At 37.8% G+C, this 22443-nt stretch overlaps 1 protein-coding gene across 3 annotated transcripts in view; it reads left to right on the forward strand.

The window, feature by feature from the left end:
* The window catches only part of LOC124151850 (glycine receptor subunit alpha-2-like), a 323326-nt gene that overhangs the window by 293838 nt on the left and 7045 nt on the right, over positions 1-22443 (forward strand). For all 3 annotated transcript variants that reach the window (XM_046524516.2, XM_046524514.2, XM_048387298.1), the window contains one exon: positions 19697-20073. In XM_046524516.2, coding sequence (XP_046380472.1) covers positions 19697-20073 — 377 coding nt within the window. The remainder of the gene's footprint in view (positions 1-19696; positions 20074-22443) is intronic.

Raw genomic sequence — 22443 nt, forward strand, 5'->3', positions numbered from 1 at the left:
AGTTAATAATCGTTCCTAGATCTTGGTACTTTTCTTCATTATCTATAAAAAAGCGGATCTAATTTGAATCATCTTGTTTTGACCACAAATCCATTACGCCTCTTATGCTACCAAAAAAAGTTGACCATAATACTAAAAAAAGGACCCTTGGCGTTTACGGTAAAGTATGTAGAGCAGGAAAATATCTACATCAATCCGTTCCATAAGATCTCTGCACAGAAATCATAAGGCCTCGAAGCCCTGCTACGTACCTGGCAATGCCAATCGCCTTTCCAAATACTGTTGACTTTCGCGTTGTGGATGGCTGAGAGGAACTTCGGCCGGCATTTCCGTGGTGGAGGTGAATGAGAACAATGTATCGATACACGAGGTAAGCTTATCGTAATCAAGAATCACAGTGTATATCGATACACGAGGTTTGTTTACATCCATGTTCTAAAATGGCGCCCTGGACCGTAGGGGAATATGGGTAAAATGGCTTGTTCCGGGTTAACACTAAGCTGGGCCCCGTCTCTAATATCACATTATTGTTTGGCGCAAGTTGACGACGCGCATAGGGAGCCGGGAACCAGGTTAACCCGACATAAGCTGGTTCCCGGCTCTCTATGCGCGTCGTCAACTTGCGCCAAGTTATATTAGAGACGAGGCCCAGCTTATAAACTGAACACGATCGGTCATTTCGTCAAAACTGGCCAAATATTGAGATTGCAGCTGAGGTCATGCTGGCAGCTGAAGTGACACATTAAGGTAAGGAATATGTGAATATTACAATGATCACGTATTAAAGTAATTTACCACATGTAAGCCTGTCACATGTGACACATTAACTTTTATAGCCAACATGTAAGTAAATGTATAATTATATTTTTATATGACAAGTAGCCTGTCTATCATATGTTAGTATTTGCTTATGTATATAATGTAGAAATATGTTTACTTTAACTGGATAATTTGTTTGCTAATGTGACTCACTGTCTTATTTCATATACTCCCTGTACTCTGTGAGAATGATTAATAGCCTCAACATATTTTTCCAGATGTGAAGAATCAAGAACAGCTTTAATAACAGGGAAGTTTTGCATCAGAGATCATCGTGAAGTGGAAGAAAAGACATTTTAAGGGTATGAACATTTTCACTTGAACAAGTTGAACAATAACCATGATGACAACTTTATCATGGGGGAATTTTTGGTGGTGGGGTAGCCTAGCGGTTGAAGCGTTCACTCTTCGTGCTGAAGACCCAGGTTTGATTCCTGCCACATAGCTGCGATATTGCTGAGTGTGGCGTTAAACATCAAACAAAGCTAACAGCCGCATACTTACTCACGTGGGGATTCCAGGTTGAAGTTAGTCCCCATCAACATGATCAACCTATGCTAGTTGTGAGAGATAACTTAATGGATCGGGTGATCAGGCTCCCTGACTTGGTTGATCCATGTCATTGTATCCCAATTGTGTGGATCGATGCTCATGATGTCAATCACTGGATAGACTGGTCCAGACTTGATTATTTACAGACCGCCGTCATATAGCTGGAATATGGCTGAGTGCAGGGTTAAACAACAAACACCAACATGATTCTACAACCTGCTCTTGTGGATACCATTTTGAAGATCCTACACATAACTTCTTTTCGGGTCTTAACTATTGCAATATGTTCTACTACATGTGTTTTAAACATATATTTTTTTTATAGTGAACTGGATTTGCAAACAAGCCGATGGCATATCTAAATGATGCTGAAATACAAAATAAGTATTAATAAAATACTAATTCTATACTATTGCAAACTATCAGTTGAGCAATAATGTAATCATCTGATTATAAGTAGATAATGAAGGAGAAGTCCATATTGATTAAATCTACCAGATTCTGAGATAAATGCACGTATTGATTGATTTATTTCAATGTTTTCCTGTACATAATTTTCAACAATTCCATATAAAGCTTTCTTATATCATATCCATGCTGTATAATAATACCTATTATTTCTAATAATAGCATAATTTGGACACACAAATAAGTAATGAATGGTATTTTTATAACAGGTCCCACACATGCGGGATAGGTCATTTGACATGAATCAGTTTTATGTTAATTTAAATCACTACAAGCTGATCTGAGTCATGAAAGGATATGCCTTCGATTCTGTGAAAATGGAAATGCTAAAACATCTCCCAATATTAACCATGCAATTACAGAATCTGTTCACTTGTTTTTGTATGTAAAATATTTTTGAACGATTACATCCATCTAATGATTGTTTGTATGTGTGATATGCCAGTAGAGGTATATGTGTACAAGCATGTGCATACACATAAAAAAAATTATGTTTGTTTGGCTAGGTACCAGTATATGAATAGGTTGTTTAGTGCGACTTGTATATTAGCATCATCATAGCTTCAACAGACAGTTTATGTATATCAAATGTTAAATGTCTTTGTAGGGAGAATTGCATATCAAAACTGTCATTATTTTATTACTTATGAGTAGAACTTTTTAAGTATCTGGCATGATACATTTCCTTGGTCCACAGACACATGTTACCAGTAAACTGACTTGATAAGTAACATAACAGTCAGTGTGGTTGGAAACTAATTAAGCCGTCACTACTCAATTAAGTAATTAACAGACAATTGCAAGTGATAATACCCACCTGACACTTATTGCCCTGTTAATCCCTAATCCACCATGAGTTGACATTGAGCTCATCTTGCTAATGAGCTGTTGTGAGCGTAACGAGATGATAAACATCAAAGGTGGGGCAGGCTTTGATCAAGTGTTCTGTAGAAGAGATTATGTCACTTGTTTAATGTTTATTTAGGATTAGCTACATCCCTTGATGCGACCAAGACCATACTTGAGGTTATCAGACAGTTTGTCTGGATACAGCCTGATGTCTCAACTGTACTTATTGGATTCTGCCTTGTAGCAAACTATGTGTGTGACAAGGACTTTGACCACTCTGTGCAGATGCATAACAATGCATAATGAACTTGGGGTATGATTCAATTTGTCACACAAGTCAAAGATAGGTTCCACTGTATTTAGAAACAGACGATAGATGCAATACTGTGTAACTTTATAACAATCAAATGATTTACAATTACCCTTGAAAAGTTCCAAAACCAAATAGAACTACTTAAATTATGATTACACTTGACCAATATATTTGGCAGTTTTTGCCGTTATTGTTAATCTGAATTAAAGATAGGATAAATGATAAAAATATGATAATGCATATCACACACAAGTGTGTATTATACGCAAATAAATAAGTCTTGTATACATTGATTAATTGGAAAGGGTCCTAATTGGGATTGTTCACTAGCCAATATATTAGCAAATATTCCCATGGGCGCTTATTAGAGCGAGGCGCTTATTACGTCAAATACTTTAGTTCTGTTTTTATGTATAAGAACCTATTTTATGCAATTTGCATTGCCTTGTTTACCTTTCCTTATGTTTTGATGTAATGCAAACATTTGAGAAAAATTCAGGTGAGCCTGCCTTATGGCACTACAGGAATTGTTTTCAGAAGATCAATTACAATTTTGTATTTTCTGTACAATTTACTGTTTGCTATGGCTTTTTTACATTGGTTAACATGGTTTGGTTAACAGTTGCTTGATAAATTGTCATTACCTTACTCATTGAGAAATCAAATTTTTACCCTTTGTCAATATATGTGTGTTTCTTATATTTTTAATAACAAGCTTTTAAAGATGTTATATATTGTTTCAGGCACCTGGATTTCACAATGACACCAGATCAGACAAGTCATACAAAGGACTCTCCGGATGATGAATAATCCTCCCCAGAACAACTAACAGGTTCACCTCAGAAAGTGATGATTCTGAATGAATAATGCCACATCAGTGTGATTCTGTAGGTTGTTTTATTACGACATTAATCAAGTCTAAAGGAATCAATACCACAGCAGTGAGACTGTTTATGTGGTGTACACTGACGCTGACTATACAAATCTGAATGACTTTTGTGGTTTACTGCACAAACATAATTGACTTTAGATATTCTTCTACCTTGAAATTCTTCTGAGATTTGACTAATTTGTTTATTTAGAAAATGGCATTGAAGCATCTGTTTCTGTTTTTGAATGTTCTTGCAAACACCTCTGGTTACTGAACCAATGAAATGTCATAAAATCAATAAATATGATTTTTTATCTTAACAATTTTTTTGTTTTGCTTCTTTAAAGAAATATGATATTGATCATTCATAACATAGGTGCTAACATATATCAAATATACTAATGCCCTGAATGTTTTCCTACAATTAATACAGTTCACTGAACGAAGTTTTTAGTTCCATGTCAGTAGAAAAGTTACATTGATATTTTTATGTACCAGTACTTTATTGGGTGTTTTCTGTGGATGCCATTAGTCTTATGCACCCATTTGGGTTAATGATATTCTGTTTCGAACTTCAATGAAACTCGTCTGTCAAGATGTAACAAGTATTGATACAGTTCCAAAATAAACTTTTAATCTCACCAGGAACAAAGGCCCAAGTGAGCACATAGCCAATGACTTTCATTTTTTTGTCAGAGTGAGTATGGTGTTATGCCACTTTATGAGCAAAATTCAAACAATATTATGATGGGTGACACCAAGCAATGTACCCATGTGGTGAATCGAATGCTTCAACCACTAGGCTAAAACAAACTGGGAATATGAAGATGATATGTAAGGATACCATCATACCAGGACTGAATGCTTTTCATTTAATACGCTGAACATCTAAATTGAAATATATATGAACTTGAAAAATGTTTTCACCAAAAGTACATGCCCATAGATCTCAACTTCAAGGGGATATTTACAACTAAAATAGCACAGAATATTACTACAGCTATCTGCTATGCCCAGGCTAACATTATTTACTAGGAGAAAGACATCTCGAAAAATTGCTTCCGGATACCTGCCGGATACCTGCCGGATACCTTCAGCAATGTTCAATTTTCATGGTTAGTTTCCAATATATTTTTAGGTGTTTCACACTTAATTGAACAAAATGCACCCCCCAAATTGTGACATGTTTTTGGAAACTCAGAATGAGGTATCCGGTGCCGGATCCCTGGACACCCAGATTGAGGTATCCGGTGAGGTATCCGGTGCCGGATACCCGGATTCCAGGTGATATACTTTCCGGTGAGGTGTCCATGCCGGATACCACAGATCTGGTATCCGGCAAGGTATCTGCCACCGGATACCCGGACGCGTTTTGGGTAAGTGTCCGGTGGTATCCGGCAGGTATCCGGATACCGGAAACTGCATTTTTTTTGCTGTGACAGAGGACAGCTATTGACAGCGCAACATCGTCGTCTGCGATTGAGATGGGCCTGGACTGTACGACGTTGGCAACGACGTGACTGGCAGAGGATTGTCTTCACTGACGAAAGCCGATTCTGTATGTTTAGGGCTGATGGGAGACAACGTGTTTACCGCCGAAGGGGTGAACGAACGGCGGCGTGTTGCGTGCAGGAGGTCGTACCATATGGTGGAGGGAGTGTCATGGTGTGGGGAGGGATCTGTGGGCAGGAGAGGACACCGCTGGTCATCGTTGACGGAAACTTGACAGCTCAGCGGTCCATGGATAACATTCTTCGTCCAGTTGTCCTACCATTTCTCCAACAGCAGCCACGTGGTGTCATTTATCAGCATGACAACGCTAGAGCCCATACAGCCAGAATTGTCACTAACTTCCTCGCAGCCAACAACGTCAACGTCCTGCCGTGGCCTGCACGCCTTCCCGACATGTCCCCCATAGAACACCTCTGGGACTTGATAGATCGTCGTGTTCGACAACGACCACACTCTCCAGCCAACCGGCAAGAAGTGATCTTGGCCCTCCAATAAGAATGGCGTCAAATTCCACGTGACCTCATCAGCCAGCTGACTTTTCTGTGCGTCGAGTGAGTGAGTGAGTATGGTTTTACGCCGCTTTTAGCAATATTCAAGCTATATCACGGCGGGGTAAGCCATCGCCAACAACTGAAGGGATGATGTAAATCCGACTGGGGTCCATGCAGGTAGCAAAAGTACTGTAAGTCCCCATGGTCCCCAGCGCGGTGATCAACCTTCAGTTGGTGGCGATCTATAGCCTGTTTTTATAATGTGTGGTTAAATTATTAGTTAGTTATCTATTTTTACTTGTTCTCAAACTAGTTTTACGAATGTCTGTGATGTTCTAGTTATTATACTGCTCTTTGTCAGCAGAATTTTCAACAGTTTAATATATATTGTTCATATCAAATTTTGTTTCGTCACGATATGGCTGAAATATTGCCGATGTGACGTTAAACTTTAACTCACTCACTCACGGCGGGGTACACCAGAAATGGGCTTCACACGTTGTACCCATGTCGGGAATCGAACCCGGGTCTTCGGTGTGACGAGCTAACGCTTTAACCACTAGGCTGCCCGACCGCCCCTCTGTGCGTCGAAGAGTTTTTGCGTGTATTGAGGCATTTGGTGGTCACACACGCTACTAATGACTTGTTATTGAACGTGAGCGATTGTTTATGTACTCTGCCTATTGTCCATGATTCTGAAAGCTCGAGTTTTGTACCACAACCAACTTTGGAGGGCTCTGACGTCATTCTCGGTCGCGGTATGATTGTCATTTTCAGTGTTGATTATGTTGATATATTGATCTTCTCAATACACTTTACTTCATGCATGTATGATTTCAAACTCTTGTAAAGTTTCTTTTGGACGTCAGTTTATTAATCTGTGATAATCTAGTAATTTTATTGTCCATCGATGACAGGTTTTAATTGAGTTAAAATATATGTCTTAAAAAGTATAATTTCTCGTCACGATATGGCTGTAATATCTAAACTATCAATTGTCTCCAAAAGTTCTTTTCTTGCTTTGATGTGGTTAATATGTTTATAATTACAAGTATCTTTATCCTTATCAATTATTAAATTCCAATTACCACATGTAATAATTCTTTCTCCTGTTAATTCTACTGCTAGTTCCTTTATTTTTTTAATAAATTCTGGTTTGTCCGAATTTTGTCCATATAAGTATATATTGTATCATCAATACTAACATCTAATGCCACAAAGTTACCTTCATCTTTATCTATAATTGAATGCATAACCTTGAATTCAGAATTGTTATTAAAAAATAGCTGTACCCCTTGCATTGCTTTTAAAAGGACAAATAGAACTGTAATTGTTGACAGTTAATCTGGGATTTTTTATTTTTCAAAAAACTAAATACTTGTTTCCTTTTAAAAGTATTATTGAGCCTTGAGTGATACTATCTTAAATATCCCCTTTTTGTATTTTGTCATAAATCTATATTTTGCCATAATAAATAAGTATAGTTTTGTCTCTGTTATGTAGATCTATTTTTGCACGATGCAGGTTTCACACGTCTTCTTCACTTTATTCAGTACTTGTAGGCCACGGGCCTTTTTGTACAGACGAAATACAATTAAGGTACAAACAGTATAAGATATAATACTCATTTTTTTGTTTTTTAACAAAAGCAGTTTTAACATAATTGCACATTATACATGTTGGAGTATTTGTGTTCTTACAGCATTGGCATAAAACAAGTACTTTGCTGTATTCATATTGATAATAGGCTCTTGCGATGACAGTAGTGTATTAAACTTCAGAATATTTGGAAAGATGTAAAATTAGAGATTTTATGTAACTTTGCCTAAGATGTCTATAAGCTGGACAAATTAACAAAAAGTGATATTCATTTTCGATATGGTTTAAGTTACAAACTTTACATTTTCTAAATTCACGAGGAATATTAAATGTCGTCCATGATCAATTTGTAAATTGTGAGAACTAAGCCGAAAACGAGTAAATGTTGTTCTGAATTTATTAACTGTAATACTACTCAAATAGTCCTCACATAAAATGGATGTTTTAAACTGTGCATAAGCCATTTTGGGACTTTCAGATAAATGACTATGCCAAACCTGAGAAAAGTTGTCTTTTAACCGTTGACGTAACACATTTAAAAATACGGTTTTATTACCACATGCTTGAAAGAACCAGACATCACCAAATCCTAATCTAAAAATAACAGTTTTAAGTTTCGTTACCCAATTTACGTGGCCTTGTTCATTGTACAAGCGCAACATATTGTAACATTTTTGGGGTAAGCGGGATTCCTGCATATTTAAAAGAGACAGCCAATATTTGACACATCCAAGACATTTAGCAACCGGATAGAGTATCTACCACACTCGCCTAACGTTAACAACCCATTATTTGGTCCCCATTTGGTCCATATAAGTTAATCATTGTATATGTTTTATCATCAATACTAACATCTAATCCCACAAAGTTACCTTCATCTTTATTTATAATTGAATGCATAACCTTGAATTCAGAATTGTTATTAAAACATAGCTGTACCCCTTGCATTGCTTTTAAAAGGACAAATGGAACATTCTTTATAACCCCCATTGCTGTTTAATCATTTGTTCTTGATCAACTGTGAAATGTACATCTTGTTGACAGTTAATCTGGGATTTTTTATTTTTCAAAAAACTAAATACTTGTTTCCTTTTAAAAGTATTATTTAAGCCTAAAGTGATACTATCTTAAATATCCCCTTTTTGTATTTTGTCATTAATCTATATTTCGCCATAATAAATAAGTATAGTTTTGTCTCTGTTATGTAGATCTATTTTTGCACGATGCAGGTTTATTGTTTTATGTTTTCCAATGTAACCCAGAGAATTAGTCAGAAATGCAGTTAACTACCGTTGTCGTTGTGTGTGACTTTCCGTCAGTCAAAGTGTCCCTCAGGACGAAAACTTTTACGATTCCTGTTGAATTTACTTGATCATTGTGATGTATATATTTTTAATTCCACTATTTGTGCTACGATACTCTTCCCATGAATAGTCTCACACTCGTGAGACAATGTATGCCATATCAGACGAATGGATATCTCTAATATGACAAAATGCTACACAGTGTAACATCTGAATTTTGCTTTGTTTACAATTCAAAAAGTACAGTTTTCCGAGCACAGGGTTCGTTTCCACACCTCATTTATTTCGTTTGATTTCATCTGGATAATTTGTATTGGTGACAAAGACCATTTGCCTTTTGATTCTTATATGTATGAGGATTTCAGGGATGCATGTATCGCGGCTGACTTTGAAATATACGTGATCTTATACGGAACTCTTAATAAAAATCGGCACCTGAAAAGTGATTTTGTAAACCCTATCCAATATGTCGGAACAGACACCTCGGCGTTTGTGTTTGCGTATTTTCCAAAACATTCTAAACGATTCTAGGCGACGTTTCAAAATGATCATTATTGATTAAATGACAAACAGATACCCATGATCACTAATATGCTATTTCAATTCTTCGAGTAAATATCCGATATTTAGATTTATTAAACAATGAGTAAATAACGCCGTGAATGGTGATTTAGTTATGTGTCAAAAATGGCCAGATTTAAGATATACTGAATTTACATGGGTCACTTTCAGTAATCTTGCTCTGCCTAAAATGACAGTGAATGATATCATAGAAGAGGGAATTGCCCACAGAATTCAAAACAGTGAAGTGCATCAGTGTGCGTTGTTTATTTTAAATTTTATTCGAATGGTCGAATGGAATGGTCATTCCTATATACAAGGGTAAGAATGACAAATCGGATCCCCGAAACTATAGAGGTATAACCTTAACTTCATGCATTGGAAAGCTGTTTGAAAAACTAATTGTTAAGCGCATTGAACTAAAAATGATAAAGACAAATCCTGATTTCCCTGACATGCTCCAGTTCGGCTTTAGGAAAGAAAATGGGGTAATAATGTCCGTTTTTACCCTTATTGAAAGTGTTCAATTTTACACACAGCGAGATTCTACAGTATATGCTGCTTTCTTAGACAATGAAAAGGCTTTCGACAGAATATGGCAGGACGGCCTTTTTTTTATAAATTACACCAAATGGGTGTCAGAGGAAATACATGAAAGTTATTACACCATAGCTATACAAATAGCCATGCTTTTGTTACTTATCAGGGTGAACAGTCAGATATATACCATGTAAGACAAGGTGTCGGACAAGAAAGAGTTCTCTCTGCTTGGTTCTTTTTAGTCTTTATTAATGACCTTATAACAGCCCTTAGACAAGCAAATAGTGGTATTTGTGTATTTGGTCTAGATATTCCAACTGTTTTGCTTGCAGACGACACAACTCTTGTTAGCACCTCACCACGAGGGCTACAAAAGGCACTCTGTCATGTATGGTGGCATACTACTAACATATAACCTGTCATGTAAATCAAGTATTGAAAAATGTTGTCTAAAGCAAGACAAAGTATTAATTCGCTAAAATCTGTGGGACTCAACAGTTCTGAGCTACTTCCAGCTACCAGTGTAAAATCTGGTTAAGAATTATATTAAAAACTGTTTTTACTGCTCTTTGATATTAAGGGTCAAAACATTAATGTCATTGAAAATACTCAACGCTATTTCGCACGAACTGTACAAGGACACGATAAAAGATCTCCATCAGAATCCACTGTTGCTAATCTTGGGCTTTGGACGATGATCAGCTATATCGACAAGTGTAAACTTCAGCTGCTTGGCCGCTTATGTAACTTAACCTGTACCAATTTTGCTAAACATCTTTTTTGTGCATACATTGCAAATCCAACTAATCCTAAATCTGTATGTGGAGATTTATTATCAGATCTTAACAAGAATAACCTACGAAACAACCTTTGTACATTTGTAAGCTGTGGTGTATTTCCTACAAAGAGAAACTCGAAGCATCTGGCAAATAAAAACATTTATGAATATGAAGAAAATATGTGGCGCAGAAAAGTTTCTGTCAATACAGGTCTTTCACGCTTTATGCTAATACACACAAAGCTTACTCACCATATATTATGGCAACTAGCATATCTGTACCCAGAACAGAGGTCAAGTTTAAAATTTTGTGTTAGAGTTTCATCACGAAACAAAACTTCCAGGGACCGTTTATTGTGTAACAAGCATGCCTTTGATTATGATAATCACATCATATTACATTGTGAATCTCTACTTCAGGAAAGAAATGAACTGTTTTCAACTGTTATTGATCTGCTCGATGTTGAAACCTATGTCCAGTTGGAATTACAAGATGAAGAAGATATGTTGTCATTTTTCTTTGGTGCTGATACTCACTTCTCACAATGTATTGATATAGTTACATCGGAATCTGTTATACTGATAATTTCTGCTTATGTACTTACACTAAAGCCTAACCTTGATTATGTCATCTGATCTAACCTTTTGTACTGTGTGAATGGCATGACACTGGTGCTACTGTCTTGTATTGTATACATGTACACGTAATATGAGTTTGTGTGAATACGTTTGATTAATTGTTATAATCTTCGGATTAACTTCTGGAGGAAATAAAGACTCTCTCTCTCTCTCTCTCTCTCTCTCTCTCTCTCTCTCTCTCTCTCTCTCTCTCTCTCTCTCTCTCATGGGTCACTTTCAGTAATCTTGCTCTGCCTAAAATGACAGTGAATGATATCATAGAAGAGGGAATTGCCCACAGAATTCAAAACAGTGAAGTGTATCATAGTTGTTTTTAAAATTTTAATTCGATGTGGCATCAAGGGGGTTTACACTCTAAAAATCCATAACGTTCAACACAGACGTAGGTGAACATTCGACTCAAGCACGAGCAACTTATCAATGACAATCAGGAAAGTAGTCCGTCATAATCTGACGTCATGTCATCATCATGGAGTAGCCAATCACTGGCCTGGAATTCGATCCCATACATAATGTATGTTTGATACCAGTTATCTCAAATGGGTTTATCAACCACAGGTGTGTAAGAAAACAATGTCTTCCTCACGTTCGCGTGACATTTCACCTGTAGAAGCACCACTATCAATCCACAAAACATAATACAATGGAATTGCAGAGGTCTTAAGAATTTTAATGGAATACAACTTTAAATCCAAGATTTTCAACCGTCAGCTTTTTGTCTTCAAGAAACATACCTAAAACACACTGATCTATTTGATATCCGTCAGTACAGTTCTTAACCTCGTGTTCCCCTCATGGTTATAAAACTAATGAAGGTTCTTCTGTCCTCGTGAAGCAGGGCATAATTCCATGGCCCTGTTCCACTCAACACTAATCCACAAGCTGTTGATGTCCGTGTTACTTTGAACATAGTATCTACATTATATTCACTGTATCTTCCACCTTCCTCAACTATCCGTCAATCAGATCTTTAGACTTTTGTACGATCAGCTCCCGAAGCCCTGTATCATCATGGACGATTTAAAACGGTCATAATCCCCTAAGGGGGAGGACTGATACAAATAATAAGGGAAAAGTCCTTGAAGATGTTATCTCAAACAATGATTAATGTATTTTCCATGATGGTAATAACACCTATCTGCATCCTGCAACTGCCACATACTCTGCCCTTGATCTTTCACTGACAGAATTCAAATGTTATATATATGAATTCGAATGGTCGGTCCATGATAACCTTTGTGTAAGTGACCATTATCCAACAATATTTACAACTATCAATCCGTCTGACGAACCACCTTTAACAAGTGGAACTTTACAAAGGCCAACTTGTCTTTATTCCAAACATAATGTACAGAAATACTAAAACCTGACCGTTTCAGGAATGTTCCTGATCCTGTACAATATTTACAATATGTACAAGACGAAAGCATTCCTCAGTCCTCTGTTAACCCTCATATATACTGAACCAAACTAAAAACTTCACAATCCTAATATTTTAACATTTTGACCAGTTATCATTGTGTATTTAAACAGTAATGGCCACGTATTGTCTTCAGATAACACCCGTTTTTGTGCAGGTGAATCGATCAAAATCATGTGCACAGCACTATGGTGGCAAAAGTGGTTTTTCACGTGCAACTGGTCACATGGCCATAATACCGCACGTGTTTTCAGCCATACTTGTTAGCAGTCATTAACAAAAAAAGAAGTCTTTACGGCCATTTGTCATGCCACGACTTTCAAATGTGCAACGTGAACGTGCCATCGGCATGTTGCAGACGGGAACGTCCGTAGCTTAAGTCGCAAGGACGATTGGTTGTAGTCGACGGACTGTTTATGATTTACAGACGCGTCTACAGCAAACGGGTACCACCGCTGATCGCCATCGGCCAGGTCGACCACGTGTGAAGTCACATGCAGAGGATCGTCAGATTGTCTTACGTCATCCCCGTAACCGATTTTTGACGGCTACATCAACCAGAAATGAACTGTTTAGGGGTAGACTGAGTGCGCAAACTGTTCGAAACCGGCTGAGAACTGCTCACCTTCAAGCACGACGGCCATACTGCGGGCCGATTCTGAATCAATTACACAGACGTCAACGTCAATTGTGGGCACAGCGACACTTACGATGGACTCAGAGGAATTGGAATCAAGTCGTCTTCAGTGATGATTCCCGATTTATCCTTCGACTTGCTGATGGTAGGGCGAGGGTGTGGAGGCGCCGTCATGAACGTTACGCCCAGTGTTGTGTACAGGAAGTTGACAGATTTCGAGGCGGAAGTGTCATGGTGTGGGGTGCTTTCTGTGGCAATGCACGTTCCAGGCTTCTTGTCATCCGTGGCAACCTCAACGCTGCTGCTTACCGCGACCAGGTACTGGCACCAGAACTTCTGCCTTTTATGGCAGCACATGGACCCGGTTTGATCTTCTAACACGACAATGCCAGACCCCACACAGCAATTTGGAAGGAAGGAATTTCCTTCAGAATGCGGGAGTCAACGTCATGGACTGGCCGTCAAGGTCTCCCTACCTCAATCCCATCGAACACGTCTGGGATGCTCTTGGCAGAAGTCTGCGCATTCTCCAGAACCAACCACAGAATTTGCAAGATCCTGGCACCATTTTGCAGCAACAATGGTCTTCGTCTTCCCAATCGTGTGTTCACAAGCATCACAAGGTCCATGCGGAGGCGTTGTGTGGCAGTTGTCAACGCACATGGTGGCCATACACGCTACTGAACTTGTGTGCCATCAGATTCTCGTGCTTGGGACTTATGATTTAAACTGTTGATGTTATTACCGAATGCCGTAGGTGCTTGGAACAAATTATGGTTACCACCGTTAATTAAAATCCTTCTTTTGACATTAATGATTAACAATTACCTTCTCTGATACATTTGTCCGTTGTATATCATATATAGGATTACTTTAAAAAATGTGAAGTTTTTAATTTGACTCAGTATATGTTGCATTGGTAGTTCATTACGAAAAATGACAAGCTGCGGTTGTGTGTTGAGGTGACATTTATTCCGTGATTTTGATATCAATCCCTCAATAAATCACCCCTGTGGGTGACACCGGGATGTGTCTATAAACCCACATCTTTGGTATTGGATTATGACATTCCTGAGCTACATGTAGTCTATGCCTTGTCTGTGCAAAGTTATAAGCAGAGTAAATAAAAAGTGTGCAAATGTTAGCTGACGCTAGATAAATAGTAATCAGTAAGGGAGCTGAACGCTATTGTATTCACAAGCTAGAGAGTTTGTGACAAAGGGACGGGAATAGACTAACCTGTCTGACCTGACTAAAAAAGGTCTGACCGCTTGGACTCTTAACCCAAGCATATAAATTTTGTGCTACAATTAATGGAGATATATACAACTTCTTGAAATGTAAAGCTTAAACTTTATTCCTAAAACTATAAGCTAGGAAAATTGGAAGAAAGCTGAGAAATATTTCCGTCGACATCCCATAGTCTACACATTGAGACGTACCGTTAAACAAAATAAACGGCAATCCTGGAGGAACTATGTATCGAAAATTAACTCCCGCACACACATTTTCAAGCCATGGTACATGCTTCAAAAGATTAAGTGCAAATAATCCATATTTGGAGTTTACCATCTCAAAGATGGTAAGACACTATTAACAACTAAATCTGCCAATGCTCACAAGCTTGGTCAAACCTTGGCAACTCATTCCTCATTTTCAAACTATAATCCTCAATTTCAGAGGTTTCAAAAACAGCAGGAAAAGAAACAAGTACATTTTTACTGTGGTAATGGTGAGGACTATAATGAAACATTTTCACTCCATGAGTTACAAACTGCCCTAGTGCAAGCTCATGACACTGCAGCAGGAGCCGACAACATTCACTATCAGCTCCTGAAACACTTGCCCGATTCATATTTAGAAACATTACTTGATATATTTGTTGAAATATGGACAACCGGAAATGTCCCTCCTTCGAGGAGCAATGCTATTACGATACCTATGCCAAAGCCTGGACGGTACAATACAGATCCATTCAATTACCGACCAATATCATTAACTAGCTGTATTTGAAAAAAACATGGAGCGCATGGTCAACAATCGATTAGTCTGGTACATGGAGAGCAATAACCTCCTGAGTGACATCCAGCGCGGTTTCCGAAAAAACAGAAGTACCATTGATCATTTGGTGCTTTCAGAATCATTTATAAAAAATTCAAGTGTCAACAAACAACATACTGTATCAATCTTTTCGGCCGCGAGAAGGCATATGACACAACGTGGAAACATGGCATTTTAAAAGATTTGCCTGAATTCGGATTTCGGGGCAGATTACCTCAGGTCATATCTGATTGTTTAAACAACAGACAATTTCAAGTAGGAGTGGGCTGTACCTTGTCTGATCATTTTGCTCAAGATCAGGGTGTCACTCAAAGCAGCATACTATAAGTCGCACATTTCTGCATCCATATTAATAGTCTTACTAATGTATAAAACAATTGCGGTGATGGTTCACTTTTTGGACGATTTCAAATTTCTTGTCGTGGTAAGAATATGATATAAGTTTGTTTGTTTGTTGTTTAACGCCGCACTCAGCAATATGACGGCGGTCTGTAAATAATCGAGTCTTGACCAGACAATCCAGTGATTGATATCATGAGCAATGGGAAACGATGACATGCAGCGAGCCTGACACCCCGATCCCGTTAGTCGCCTCTTACGACAAGCATAGTCTCCTTTTACGGCAAGTATGGACTGCTGAAGACCTTTTCTACCCCAGGTCTTCACGGGTCGGTAACAATATGAATACAATAGAAAGACAGCTACAGCTCTGTTTTAACAAAATTTAAAAATTGGCCAATAGGCTCTACCTTGTCTGATCATTTCGACCAAGGTCAGGGCGTCCCTTAAGGCACAGTATTATCAGTCACACTTTTCAGCATCAAAATTAATAGTGTCACTAAAGTATTAAATAATAACGTTGATGGTTCACTTTTGGTGGACGATTTTAACATTTCTTGTCGTCGAAATAATATGAATACAATAGAAAGACAGCTACAGCTCTGTCTTAACAAAATTAAAAAATTGGCCAACGAAAATGGCTTCAAATTTTCTTAATCAAAAAACAAACTGTATTCACTTTTGTCGTAAATATAAACCTCACATGGATCCAAATTTATTTTTAGATGGGACTTCTATCAAGGTAGTAGAGGAGGCCAAATTCCTGGGCCTCATATTTGACCGTCATCTCACATTCTTACCACACATCAAATATCTAAAGGCAAAGTGCCTGAAGGCTCTCGACTTGTTAAAGGTTCCTAGTTGGGAAGGGATAAGACAACCCTCGACCATTGTCCATGGTGGAGCTTGCAAAAGCAATTTAGAAAAAATAGACACAATCCACCACCAAGACCCAAAGCTCTATATTGGAACTTTATGACCTCTCGCGTGGTGAGTTTGTATGTTGAGGCTGATGAACCTTCACTCGAACATGATGACTGTGTTGATTTTTCCATCACAAGGGATAAATATTTCAAATCATCAATGACGGATCTTTTTAATAGAATCAATTCTCATTTTCTTATTGGCTTTTTAAAAGAAATTGAACTTATTGATAAATTTTGAATTGTGTAAATAGCTAATTTTTATATTTGTAATGTATAATATGTAACTTAGATTGTTAGTGGCTATATCCTCAAAGGGGGTTGAAGTAGCGTAAAATTATTGTCCCCATGAGAGGATATGTAAGACCACATCATTCAAAGTACATTTATTCTTACATCGGTTTCAACGTAGTATATATGTTTATTTTAACTGTTGGCTTAATTGCATCCCATCACCAGCAGCTGAAGTGTTGGTGTAAATCCTGCTAGGGAGGTAGCAGGTAGCAAAAGTAATGTAAGTCCCCACGGTCCCTAGTGAGGTGGCCTAACTTTGGTTGCTGGTGATCTATAGCCCATTTTTATATTGTATTATTGATTGAAAATGTATTCTTTTAACTGTTCTCAACTAGTTTTAAAATCGAAACTGTGATACTCTAGTTATCTTACTGTCCATCGTTGACAGCTTTTAAATTAAATCAAAATATAACTATTATAACTGTTTCGTCACGATATGGCTGAAATTTCACTCACTCACTCACTCACTCGAACATGAAACTTTCACTGCAATACATTTACTAAATTGCTTTTAAATAAAACAAATCCAGCATGAAATTGCTTTCCACCGTCAATATGAAAAACTTTTTCAAACTCTGTCAAACCTGGTTCAACCACTTGGAATCAGAATTCAACCACACATTACTGTAGCTAAAATAGATATACATATTACATCATCTTACCGTCTTCTGTCTTACCTACTTTGTCTTCTCCTCCCTGGCAGATGGTGAAGCCAGAAGTAGACCTAACTCTAACCAAACTCAAAAATTCCGAAACAAATCATTCGGTTTATCAACAAGCACACCACCAATAGTGAACAAAATATAATTCTCACAGATCCATTTTTACAGACGAGTCCAAGGGTGGTGACAAAGTTGCCAAAGATATATTAACAGCTTTAACCTATATTAAACCAAAAAACATTTCTAAAACATCATCTTTTCAGATTCATTGTCATGCCTTCAGCCACTTAAAAGTGTCTCCTCAAATCCTTCACTGATCTTTCTACTGGCCAATATGACATCGTCTCTTGCTGGTTACCAAGTCATGTAGGCATAACAGGTACCTTAAAAGCCGATGCTGCTGCTAAAGCAGCTCTTGACAAACCGGACTCTGCAATTGCAAGGGATTCATGTCAAATATCTCTTTTCAGTGTAAGCAGACATCTCAATTTAAGTTACTTGAAAAAAAATGGTCTGTATAAAAAATAAATAAAATATGTATTTGAATAATAAATTGCTTGTTTTTATATTTTGTGTGGTGCTATTATCAACTGACATTATTGAGGTAAAAGAACCGTAGAATACTTGTCCCCCCGTGTGAGAAGTAATGCCTATCATCATTGATGTAACTAACATCTACAAGTGTGTTTAAGCCAACTCATTCTTGAATATATTTTAATATTGGCTAATATTGTGCACAACCACCAATAGCTAAAGTGATGACGTAAAGCCTGCTGGAAGCTGAGGTACCGTAAATCCCCACGATCCTCTGCGAGCTGGCCTAGCTTTGGTTATTGGTGGCCTATAGACCGTGTTTTAAACTGTATAATTGATATGGTTATACCCAAATGTGTTTGATGGAATTTGTTTTTAAATATTACTTTGCACAAATGACTCACTTGTCAATATGTGGGCGGTCGGGTAGCCTAGTGGTAAAAGCGTTCGCACGCCACGCCCAAGAACCGGGTTCGATTACCGACATGGGTACAATGTGTGAAGCCCATTTCTGGTGTCCCCCGCCGTGATATTGCTGGAATATTGCTAAAAGCGGCGTAAAACCACACTCACTCACTCACTGTCAATATGTGAACTAGGTCTCGTCGCTATATGTCTGACATAATGCTGATGCGACGTTCAATTTTAACTCACTCACTCACTATAAAGTCTGAATTCACGTCTCGATATGACTGAAATATTGCCGATGTGACGTTAAATAATAACTCACTCTACCGCACATATCTTTTTACAAGATTGAATACCTTGATTTATTAAAAGTTGTTTCAAATTCCTACATATTGAAATTTGACATAATATATTAATGCGCACATTTTTGAATAATTAGAAACCGTTTGTGGGAAAGGAACATACATATTTAGAATGCAACATTGACATTGATAAAAGTTACCAGGCTTGTGTGTTTTGGAACAATAATATTGTTCGCCATGGATCGCCAAATATAAAGTTACTACACAGCACAGGATATTAACCATCCCAAATCACACTTGCGTAATGACCTCTCTCTTTCTTGTTCATATAAATAAGACATGTGGCTCAAATACCGTTTGCATCCAATGGCTTTTGATCCTGCGGAGAACCCTTCCCAATGTATATATGCTTAGATATCTTGATGTTAACGTTTGGGCTTTAACGTATGGTAATTTGCATATTTTAGATTTGGTTACCTTTAAATCGTCAAATATTTTGTCATATTTGAGCTTGATAGTTTGTCCTTCCATGGAATAATTTGTATGGAACGAGGTTTTGTGGATGATTTATATTCCCTTGTCTTGGTAAAAACATACATATTGTCGATGGTAAATTACACTTACAATGTAATACTGAAATTAGGCGTAAATATAATCCGTAAATGGTCTCTTGCAAATAGCTCAAAAGTTTCAACAGCTACGATTAGCTTGATCTAATTAATAGATTAATTGGACTTTGGATGCTGAGGACATATTTACTATGGAATTGTCGAGAAGAGTGCACTGTCTGAATGTAATATACTTGCTTTTTATCTTGCAGCGTCTTTTGCGTGTATCAAAGCATTTTTCACGCTGAAGAGAGACATACGTTACTACATCATCCAGGTGTACGTTCCAAGTATCCTCATCGTTGTCCTCTCTTGGGTATCCTTTTGGCTTGATCTCGAGTCCATACCTGCTCGCGTCTCACTCGGCGTCCTAACGGTACTCACCCTTAACACACATGGTTCAAATGTTCAAGCCAGTCTCCCCAAGGTGTCATACATCAAGGCCATTGATGTATGGACTGTCACCTGTCTTGTGTTTGTATTTTCAGCCTTATTGGAGTTTGCATATGTGAATGTTTTAACCAGAAGGGGAGAAAAGGAATTGCTCTCTAGGCGGAAAAATAATTGTTTCTGTGAACAGAAAATAACGGTGAGTATTTTTTCTTTGTTTTGACAATTAACTATTTTTGGTTTGATTTTCTTACTGCCATAACTCTGTTCTTGGTTAAATGTTGTATACATTGAATACTAGCGTTTAAAAGGATATACATTTATAAGATGGAAGAAGGAATGTCTACGGTTTCTTGAAGTTTCCAGTTTTTCCAGTGATTGATATTGATGTGGAGAAATGATATTATGAATCACTAAGTTACTAAGTCACTGAGCCTAAATATCGGAGCCGTTAAGTCGCCTTAAATGGTTGGATATGTGACTTCAAGCGTAAGCTATTGGGAAGTAACTTATAAATACTAGTAAAGTGGTTGTTGGTCCTGGTATTTTTCTGGATAATGCTGATGTCGCATACTGCCTCAGCTTCGTGTTGATGTCTGAAGAGTTCTTCAGAAATCATATGTAACCGTAGTGACAAAAACATCGGAGACACTTTCAGGTCGATATCCACCAGATTAAAAGAAAACAAGACCTATTTTGTCAAATCTGATATGAAATCTGTCCTCTCGGAACCCCTCAACAACAATCCTGATCACCATGTTTCCTGGCAAGAACGAATTTTCCAAACCAACTTTAATCACTGGCAAAAGCTAGAGGACACTTCAAGAAACGACAGACAGCAAGAGACACAAGTCAGCCATTAAGAGGGGCCGTGCTCTACCTTCCCAGGGATAGCCAATCATTACCTACAAATGAACTCATTGGCGGTTACGTTGTGACACTATTACCCTACTCCCACATGCTGAACATGACTCAACTGATGAAGGAGCAAACTAAAAAGATCTCTGAAGCGTCTTTTTAAACATAAATGAAATTGTAGTCTGTAAAAAGTGTCATGAATTCATAGTGTTGTGGTAATTCCATGCATTGCCACCTCGCACATATACCTATGTGTAAAGAAAATATTACTATATTAAAGTATTTCTCGCTGATTGTACCATCACTTGGCTCAGTTCACCGGAATACAGTATAACGTCTGAAGGATACTCCCTTGCACTTCACTGCGGGGGTCCTGTCAAGTACATGTACACATAAGTGACGCACATTGGGCAAGAAAGAAACACACAGAGAGTATCGGACCATGTCACGCCATGTTACAGAACAATGGGTTAGACTCATGTGTAACAACAACAGTCCATATGCAAAACCAGCAAAATGTGATGCACACTGTGACGAAGAAATCACATGGGACAAGAACTGTTTGTGACCTCTAATGCTTATATATGTCGTCTGACCGACTCAATAGCTCAGTCCATGATTCTGATTAGGGTGTTTCGTCTACAAGAGTCTGTTGCAATTGCTGGCGATTTAGTGGACGTCAGTATGCACGGCGACCAAAATCATCCCAATGATTATAAATAGAACTTAATCTGGTGAACATGCCAACCACGGTAGGACATTGACATTGTTCTATCCAGGAAATGCAGTACGGACACGAGCCAATTGTGGAAATGTCATGTACAGTTGCTCAGCACTGATAGTCCGGAGGTTTGAAGCCCCAAAAAGGGCAGAATCGTGCACTTTATGTTTGTCACACGATACGTAATAGTGGAAGCAGAAATGACAGAACCCCCCCAAAAAGTTAAAGAAAATAGTTTATTAAAAAGAGAAAACACAATTACATAATTCCCACTTACATCTAATTACCTGATAACACTGCACTACTAATACTAATACTAAGACTAAACAGTAAAACTACCAACTAAACTACACACTAACCTATAATCCAATACCACTAATTACATATTACATATCTACACAAACAAATTCTGGTACAAACCCAGGGATATGCTGGGACATGTCTTCTGATTGTCAGCATTCGCTCTTAGCACTGCGAGCTCATCATCATAGATACTGGGGATATGTGTGGTATTTTCTCATGCCCTGTCAATCACATTGGTCCCGAAAACATCTAAGTCATGAGATGAGGAGATTGAGGTCTGTTGTGTGCCATGGAGACAACCGTCAGTAGCAAATCGTTTATGGTCATCATGGTTCCTTTGAAACTTCTTCGATATAAATTGACATCCTTCAGTTTGCGTAATGTTAAAAAAAAAGACGCAATAGTAAATAAACAGTAAAGACAATGGCACGGTGCATCAACTACTTGTCCAGACATTTCACCTTTAAAAAGTCATATGTTTTTACTACATAAAACTAATACTGAAAATAAATGAAAAAAATAAACTTGCATATTCTCCTTTAATCTGAAAGAGATGTGACGATAACCCAAGCTCACATAATCCGACTTCGGGTACTTCGCCAAACATCAATCGGTCACTGTTGTATTACATCCCTAACAAAATAAGGAGTGAGCATTATTTCAGCCATATAGCGTTGAGAACAAGAT

This window comes from Haliotis rufescens, unplaced genomic scaffold (assembly GCF_023055435.1).
Source record: "Haliotis rufescens isolate VD_foot unplaced genomic scaffold, xgHalRufe1.0.p SCAF_7, whole genome shotgun sequence".
NCBI lineage: Eukaryota > Metazoa > Mollusca > Gastropoda > Lepetellida > Haliotidae > Haliotis > Haliotis rufescens.